Consider the following 9,074-nt stretch of genomic DNA (forward strand, 5'->3'; position numbering starts at 1 on the left):
TAATATGATTAGGGGATCAGGGATTAGGGTCAAATATATAATAGTGACTACCAAAATGCAGGACATCATGATCAGATCTATAATGCGAAAGTCCAAGAGTGATATCGTGTAAGATAATGACCAGATACACTGCAAAATTGGACATATTTTCAACCCTCTCTCTTTTCCACTTTAAAAAGAACAGAAGGTTAGCAATGATTTTACAATTTTGTTAAATATAAGAAATAGCAGAACTCGCCTGCGATTATCTATGCATTAGGAGCTAATGGTAAAGATTGCAGCCAGTACTCTTTATTTAGCATTATATGAAATCACTTACAGCATCTTTCAGTGATGTGGGTTACATTAAAAGCTACATGATCACATTGACAGGGGGATTTGGGGTTGAGAGGGCTCATTGGCCCACAGCATAAAAATCATCTAAGCAATATCCAATCTACTTCCTTAAAATTTTTTGTCTCCTAAATGAACGGCTTCGCTCTACTCTCTCAAATCCAAATAAGTGTAGGAAACTCCACTTTACAGTTAGCTTTCTATCAAAATAATCTAGCGCCTACAATGCATATGCAAGTGAACAGATACACCCCTACTACTTATCCATGCACGAGTTCCTTTGGCCATTGATCAATGCACGAGTTTATGGAGCTCATAGCAGAAGAAAAAGAAATGGGATTTGCATTGTCCACTGAGCCCTATGGTGGAGTCCGGTGAACGAGGGAAACATGTAAGAAATAATAAGAAAAGAAGAAAGGAAACCATGAGATGTAGTCGAGCTTGAGGTGGTGGAATTAAATCCCCAAGAGTTTGCATTATATAGCAAATAAGATTATATGTAAGAACCATGCTTGGAGAACAATAGCATTATATTTGTTCCCCTAAACCAACCATAGCATCAGAGGTTTAATAACCTAATCCAAAGGTTGATAGTACTTAATAGTCAACCTCTGGAAGGAAATAAAGAATATTGCTCTCTAAAGCTAACTTTAATCAAAAATTCAATTTTCATTTCTATATTTCTTTACTGTCAATAGTTAATTTCCACCTAGACTGCATCAAAATCCAAGAGAATGGTGCGAGAAACTAGTTTTGTATGAAAAAAGAGGGATAAGTTTAACATAAAAACTAATAATACTAAAAGAGAAAAATTAGAGCAAAAAATTAAGTTCATCTTGCTTTTAGAGAGGGTAGAGAGAATAAGTATCTAATAAATCTGAGCCGCCTTATTTGGAAGGAAATTTGTCACAAAATAAGAAGACCGGCAAGATAATGGTAAAGATCTAGTAGCTGTGGCTGCATTCTCTCCTGGGTATTTCGTTTCTCATTTAATCTTAGATTACCAGTCCCTTGTGTATGAATTTGCATAATGTTTTGTAATATGTTAAGATGGAGAGTGGAAGCTTTAGCATTTGTTCCATCCTTTACATCCCTCTTTTAATAATAATTTCTACATTTCTTCAAAAATGTGTGCAGTTTATATTTAATTTTGCTTCCACATAGTCACCTCAACAACTAAATAGGCCAGGAAATTGCTGATCTCCTCATTTTACCTCACACACACACACAACAAAATGATAAGCAGATTGAAAATGACAGCTTCCATCAATAAAAATATGAGTTTAAAGTAGAGAATTTTACCAAACAAGAGACATTTTTTATTTAAAAAAATCCAAGATTTATGGCATGTTAATTCTCTCCATGCTTTAGAGAGGAAAAGCCAGTACTAAGCCATCAAAAGTATATGGATTTAGCTTCTCTTTAGAGTATGCCACAAACATAATTGCAATATGTACCTCAAACTGAGCACTGTATGATTCTTCATTTATTGAAAGCCATAACAAGAAGAGTTAAGTAAAGTTTTTTTTATCCTTCAGAAAACCAATCATTTAGCAAATGCTGCATTCTGCTCAACTGAGCAAACATCCATTCCCAGGAAAAGTTATAAAAGTTATTGGCAAACATCTCCATGAAAAAGATAAAAATAGAGGAAATCTGAAAAGAAGATTTCCAAATTATCGTTGTCTGCTAAAAAATAATCTCTAATGCAATCACAGTCTACATGACCAAGCCATTGAAGTCAACTAAATCATGGAACATGCAAGGCAATTGGCTATTCAACTGCCAAAATCCATCACCATGCACGGTCAGTGGCCGTGCAACAGCACATGAAAGTTTTCACATTATAATAAAGGGATTACTCCTTGGTCTTTCTGTATAACCAAGATAGTTCAAAGCAATAAAAATGTTTTAGCTTCTGTCTTATGTTACACAAAAATCACCTGCCCATTACACATAACTCATGCAAGAACAAGACTCAGACAGCACTAAATTCAGTGCGGCTTAAATTGTAGGGATTTTCTACATATTGGGTACGTGGAAGGTTTTAAATAACTGAACAAAAAGCAGTATGCAATCAACGATCTCTCTCTCCATGTTAAAACCGCCCACTACTAGCTTCTTGAATTAAGACAAGGTGTCGTATTAAAGACCTAATCAACAAAAAGAAGCCACATATTTTCATCTTTTGGTGTGTGCTGAATTTTCTTGAAGACATACAGAAATATGTTTAAAACCCTAATACTCTCTTCCAAAAGGCTACGAGCACTCTTCCTTGCAGACCTGACCCTAGAATCAATTAGTCATTCAAGTAAGCACTGATTACAAAACCAAGGCACTCCAAGAATCTCAGAATAATTGATCGCTCCATGGTAAGATCACCCAGAGAATTAATTATCATCACAAAATATTTAAACCAATTAATCAGTCCAACATCAAGTCAGGCATCTGGATTTTCCAAATCAAAGAAAAATAATCCTGACAACTCAAGTTAATCCCTGAGAACCTAGGTCATAATATCAAAAGTAAACTCTAAGTTAAATTAAACAAAGTATCGACTTGAACCAATTTTGCACCACAGAAACCTAACTTTTCGCCACCACTTGTTAACTTTCCACCACCAACCTACAAATAGACATCCCTCAAGCATAATGCAAAAGATTCCAATTAGAAAAGAAATTAAATGAAACGAAAGAATCAATGGACTTCAGAAGAAATTAAATCTATTCTAGATCATCAAAAAAATTCGATATAGATCCAGGAAAAAATTGTATCGAAAGTGGCAAGCCAAAACCCTAAATTCACATGACCAAATACGATAAACGAAGAGAAGAAAATGTACCTTTTTGCATGTCAATGGGGACGCCAGAAAGTAGACGCAATCGGTGTTCCTCTTCAGGGCCTCCTCCTCCACCGTCAGTGGACGGCTCTGTTCCAGCCCGCCGCCCGACTCCATCGATCGCCCTTCTTCTTATTTGATCCAAGCAAAGCAAAGCAAAAAAGCGAGAAAGAATCAAACAACTGGAGATCGATCACCCACCCCTATCACGGCGCCGCTTCACGGCTCCAAGATAATCGATCCGAGAGGGGAATGATCGAGGAGGAAGAGGAGGAATTGGAGATAAAGGCAGAACAGAAAGCGACGGATCAATCAAGAAACCGATCAGGGCATCCCGAGCGAGAGAGAGAGAGTGGAGTAGAGAGAAAAAAAGGACGGAGGGTTTGGGGGGTTTTACGCGATGATAAATTTACTTGGTTCCACGGCCTGCCTTGCCCCGATATCTGTGTTCGTGGAGGAGCCCATCGTGGGCTTCTACCAGGCTGGCCGTTCCCAGCTTTTGTACCCCCTCACGAAGATGGTACTTACCGGGTGAAAATACAAGGATAATTCGTCTTTAAGCTTCACTGGACAGTCGTTAAAACCAAAAAAACAATCAGATATTTACAAAAAAACCTATGTGCGGAACTAACATTAGAAGAAAAGGTTGTTCATCTAAGTTTGGTGTGAGGAGCCGGTGTATCAAAAAAAAAAAAAAAAAAATTGCAGAATGAGTCAAGCTTCAAATAAACACCATATGAAATTTCTGAACTAGCTCTGGAAGCTAAAGATTTAAAGAAAAAATTGAGTCTAGAATCCAACAAGTAGGAGAAGAGATTCATGGGACTTCAACTACTGTTTTCTCTAGAGAGATGTCTCTTGTACAAAGGAGATTAATCGGGCAACTTGAAAACTTCTCCATCCCTAGAGCCTCCACCTCAGCCAAACCCCCTGCACAATCTAGCCAACCTTCTTTATCTAGACCCTTTCAATTCTTCACTAGGACCTTTTATTGGGACTGGAAGTCACGAAGCTGGTGCATCCTCTAGCATACCTACTCATTTGAATGTCTCTTCTTCTGATGATGAAGACCAGACAATTTTTCATGATTATTTTTGATCAATGTTTAAATCTTTCTATTATGTACTTGAACTGTTAATGAAAAATGATGAGAGCACAAAAGTGCGATCTGCAAGCTGCTTAAATTAGTATTACTGCTAACATATAACGATAAAATCACTGAGTTAATATTATATTTTTGTTTGGCACAGGTTATCGTAAACTAGAGATAAAATGCATATTTGGTACAATTGGGTTCAGAAAGATGCATAGCCCCAAGTTGTGCGTACCCAATCTCACTATGGCTTGGTCGAACCTATCATTAATCAAGCTCACAACCACGAGTAGCAGCCAATAATTCGACCTATTGCTCCGGATCCCCGTTTACTAGGAAGATAAGAATCAAAAGGATCGAACTACCTACTCATTATTCAGAGGTGAATCATAGAACACCAAAAGCTTTGGTATATTATGGACCTAAGCCTAATCACACTGGAGCAACACTTGGCGACCATCCAGAGGGAACGAACAATGAAACATCTAAGGCAAGACCATCCCAGAACTACACATCATCAACCCATGGCCTAGAGAAAGATCAGCAGATGCTTGGCACGGTGGAGAGCATTCTAGATTTCAGCCGTCCACGGTCACAGCGTGTCCCGACTTCATCCACGCATCCCAGCTCCCGTGCACAATCTCAAGCGTCCATTTGAAGGAGCTCGCGCTTCAGCGTCCAAACCTCATCCGTCTGTATCCCAACTTCTACCTAGCGTCCACGAGCCTCCCAGATTCCGCCTCTCCCGCGATCACCACCCAGTATTCTGCGCGTCAACCTCTGTGCTTCCTTCCGACCCACTAGCCTCTTCCGCGTTGGATCCGCCCGCGTGCATCTCCTAGCATCCTGCATCCTCTTCTTTCCTCGTTTCAAAGGCTTCTGGAGTTCATGATTCATCCATCCCAGCCATCCGTGTGCTATTCTCCCGCATCCAAGGCACTGTGATCGTTCCGTGCGTCCACCTCTCCCAGATTCACAATCATTCGAGTCCCAGATCTCAGGTTTCCGCGTCCGATTCTTCCGCATCCACAGCCTCATCCAGCCATCCACGTCCATCCTCTTCTCCTGGGGATTCAACTCAGCCGACCAGTCTCCACCGCGTGCAACCAGAGGGGGATCGAAGTCCAAGGGATATCCCTCTCTCGGCTGGGAGGGGGGCTCATCTCTCATTCGAAAAAAAAATAGAGAAGCCTCTGCTATTCAAAAAAAAGAAGGAAGAAACAGGGAATGCCCTGTTTTCCGAAAAGAAAAGAAAAAGAGAGGGAGAGGCTAATGTTTTAATGGAGGGCTGATTTCTTAGATGAAGGGTGATGGAGGAACATTTGATGTATTGCTTTCTTTGAAGTAAATTCTGAACCTTTGCTCTTATAGATTTATACTTTTGATGTGTTATGGATTCTTGCATAATTATTCTGTAGATAGTTTTTTAATGGTTTATGTTTATTGATGCATGGATTGCTTTAGTATTTGATTTATCGTTGATGTAATAGGCACAATGAATGCTTAGAACTTGAGTTAATATGTCCATAAAATATATTCCATGATTAGATCTATTCTACTTTTACATCTTTAATCAAGAACCGAAGAATTTATTTCTTGAATGCAATATTATTATCAAGGAGGATTCCGGATCCCTAACCATCTCTATTTTATTAAACTTTGTTTATTTACCTATTATTCTCTGCTTTTAATTTCTGAAAATCAACTGAAAATTACATCAGAAATTACGCTAATAATACATATATCGTTCCCTGAGGATTCGATCTCGGACTTCCGAGTTTTACTACTTGTGTAATTCTCCTGCACCTGGGAGAGCAGTTTTGTGAATGCATCAAGTTTTTGGCGCTGTTGTTGGAAAACGGCTAAATTATTAGTATATTTTCAGATTTAATTAGAGATTTAGTTTAGGTAAATTTCAGCTTTTTTAAAAAAAAAATATAAAAAAATAATTAAAAAAAATGCATGCTAAAGTGGAATAGGGACGATAGTGGTCGATTAAGTCGTACATCTTTTGACAATCCCTTAGAACACATTCTTAAGATTCCTTCGCAGTATTTCACACCCTGTGAGATGGCGGATTTTAATGAAGATGCAGGAAGTCACCACGATGGTGAACCCCCTGTTATGACTTTGAGACAATACCTACAACCTACTAGAATAAGTCAGCCTTCATGCATGATTTTTCCTGATAATGTAGGACATTTTGACATCAAACCAGGGATAATTCAATTGCTACCAAAATTTCATGGTTTAGAGTATGAGAGTCCTTACCTTCATCTGAAAGACTTTGAAGAATTGAGCATCACATTTAGAGTGTCGAACGTCACCGAGGATGTCCTCAAGCTGACGTTGTTCTCTTTCTTTCTAAAGGATAAGGCCAAAACATGGCTAAACTCCTTGCGACCTAAATCAATAAGAACTTGGCAAGATATGCAAAAAGAATTTTTGAAAAAGTTCTTTCTCGCACAAAGGACAAACTTTCTAAAAAGGCACATCAGCAATTTCCAACAAAATGACAATGAAACTTTTTATGAATGTTGGGAGAGATTTAAAAACTTTCTTCTCTCATGCCCTCATCACGGGTTCGAAACTTAGAGAACTATTAGCTTCTTTTATGAAGGTTTATCTCCACAATTAAAACAGTTTGTAGAGACCATGTGCAATGGTCCTTTTTTTAGAAAAACAACCTGATGAGGCATGGAAGTATTTGGATTCCCTTGCTGAGACTGCCCAACTTTGGGATAACGGGGATAGAAACAACAAGTCTTTGCCCAAGCCTGCTAGCTCTGTACTGGGAGGCCTTTACAACCTCAGAACTGAGGATGATCTTCATGCTAAAATGGCAGCCTTCATTAGGAAGGTAGAAGAAATTGAACTTAGAAAGGTTGAGCCTGTTAAGACCATAGAGCTCAGAAACGAGTGTTGTGGGATCTGCGACATGTCTGGTCATACCACTACAGATTTTCCCACCATATCGGCATTCAAGAAAGTCTTGCATGATCAAGCAAATGCTATGAACTCCTACCAAAAGCTTTATAACGATCCATTCTCGAATACCTATAATCCTGGTTGGAAAAATCATCCAAATTTTAGGTGGAGAAACGATCATCCTCAACAGTCATACCATTCAGCTCCTCCACCTGCACATCCTACTTTTGCATCACCACCCTCTCAGAAGCTGAATGAGGATGATAATGTTATTTTGATGATTAACACAACCATTGAGGCCATATCAAATTAGAAATGCAAATTAACTCGATACATCATTGATAAATGGCACACCCTTGATACACTCATGATACATTAGGACTATATGGTCAAACCACTATCAAGAATTGATAAACGAGATAAAATTTGTAATAGAGAATGGTAGAAAGCTTAAGAATCCATTTTGGCAAAGTTTCATGTTAAAAATACCTAAAAGGGCAATTCGGTAATTTCCACTATTAAGGGTATGAAACTCTATTGTGCCTTGCATCGTAATTTGCTTGAAATATCATATTGTTGTTTCAATGTGCATAACTAACCTTCAAAGTACAGAAAAATATGGTTAGAGTCGACCCCAATTAGTTTGGAGTCGACCCCGATACATTTGGCATGCCTTGAAACGAAGTGGCACGCCTTTGGAACACTTGGCACAGAGTAGGAGTCGACCCTAGAAGAGATGGAGTCGACCTTGGCACGTTTTAGAAATATTCTGGCACATTCTAGCACTTATGGCATGGATGAACAGTACTTGGGTCGACCCAAGTGAAAGTTGAGTCGACCCCATCTTCAAGCCTCAAGAAAACAAGTCTCTGGAATTCCTGAGAGGGTCGACCCCAATGGAACTTGAGTCGACCCCACCTTGAGTCGACCCAACCTTGAGTCGACCCAAAAAGAGTTGAGTCGACCCAAGTGAAGGAAGGCTGAAATACAAGGTTCTGTATTTTCTGAGAGGGCCGACCCAAGAAAAGCTTGAGCTGACCCAAGTCTGATGAACAGTGGTTTGGGTTGACCCCAGAAAAGTTTGGGTCGACCCAAGCACGGGCAGAAGCATAACGGCTAGTTGTGCAGAAGTGCTTTTTGGACTCCCAACGACTATAAACGGCTAGTTTCTTCAATCCAACGGTCAGGAAGGACTATTTGGAGATTGGAGAAGTATTTAAGAGGGAGTATTCATCAGAGGAAGTAAGCTTTTGAAAAGACATCAAGTGCATTCAAGAAAAAACCCTAGCAAGGCAAGCTTCATTCAATTGCTTCATTCCAAGAGCCAAAAGAAAGTGGTTGAGCAGATTCCAAGAGACATTAAGAGCTCCACCAACTCTTGAAGAGTGAAGCAATCTTGACAAAGAAGAGAAGAGTCTTATTAAAGGGATAACTATATTCTAAACTCTTCTTTGTAGCTCATAATTGTTTTATTTGCTTATTTAGGAGCTTTAGTTTCTTGTTCTTTATTCTTGTTGTAAGGTTTGTTGGTAAGCCCGTAAAACCAACATTATAGGTTTGTTGGTGAGCCCGTAAAACCAACGGTATAGGTTTGTTGGTGAGCCCGTAAAACCAACGGTGTAGGTTGTTGGTGAGCCCGCAGAACCAACGTAGGTTGTTGGTAAGCCCGTAAAACCAATGTTAGGTTGTTGGTGAGCCCGCAAAACCAACGTAGGTTATTAGTGATCCCGAAAAACCAAATTGTAAAGGTTTTAGATTGTGAGCCCGAAAAACAATCCTACTGTAATCTGAGGGATTATAGTAAAATTCCCAAGGGGACGCTTGGGGAGTGGACGTAGGTGCCTTGGGGTACACCGAACCACTATACATCGTGGTGTTTGT

General features: G+C 39.3%; 1 protein-coding gene and 1 pseudogene across 1 annotated transcript in view; both read right to left on the reverse strand.

Annotated features, from left to right (window-relative positions):
* Positions 1-4,137, reverse strand: part of LOC103708771 (zinc finger CCCH domain-containing protein 32-like) — a 28,300-nt gene extending 24,163 nt beyond the window's left edge. The window contains exon 1 of the mRNA XM_008793843.6: positions 3,176-4,137. Within this exon, the coding sequence (XP_008792065.4) occupies positions 3,176-3,289 (114 nt within the window). The 5' untranslated portion in view covers positions 3,290-4,137. The remainder of the gene's footprint in view (positions 1-3,175) is intronic.
* Positions 4,138-6,752: 2,615 nt separating this feature from the next.
* On the reverse strand, positions 6,753-6,850 carry LOC113462839 (small nucleolar RNA R71; annotated as a pseudogene).
* Positions 6,851-9,074: the final 2,224 nt, after the last annotated feature.

The sequence above is a fragment of the Phoenix dactylifera genome, chromosome 6 (assembly GCF_051530095.1).
Source record: "Phoenix dactylifera cultivar Ajwa chromosome 6, Ajwa_hap1_PhDact_Kaust_v1.1, whole genome shotgun sequence".
Lineage (NCBI taxonomy): Eukaryota > Viridiplantae > Streptophyta > Magnoliopsida > Arecales > Arecaceae > Phoenix > Phoenix dactylifera.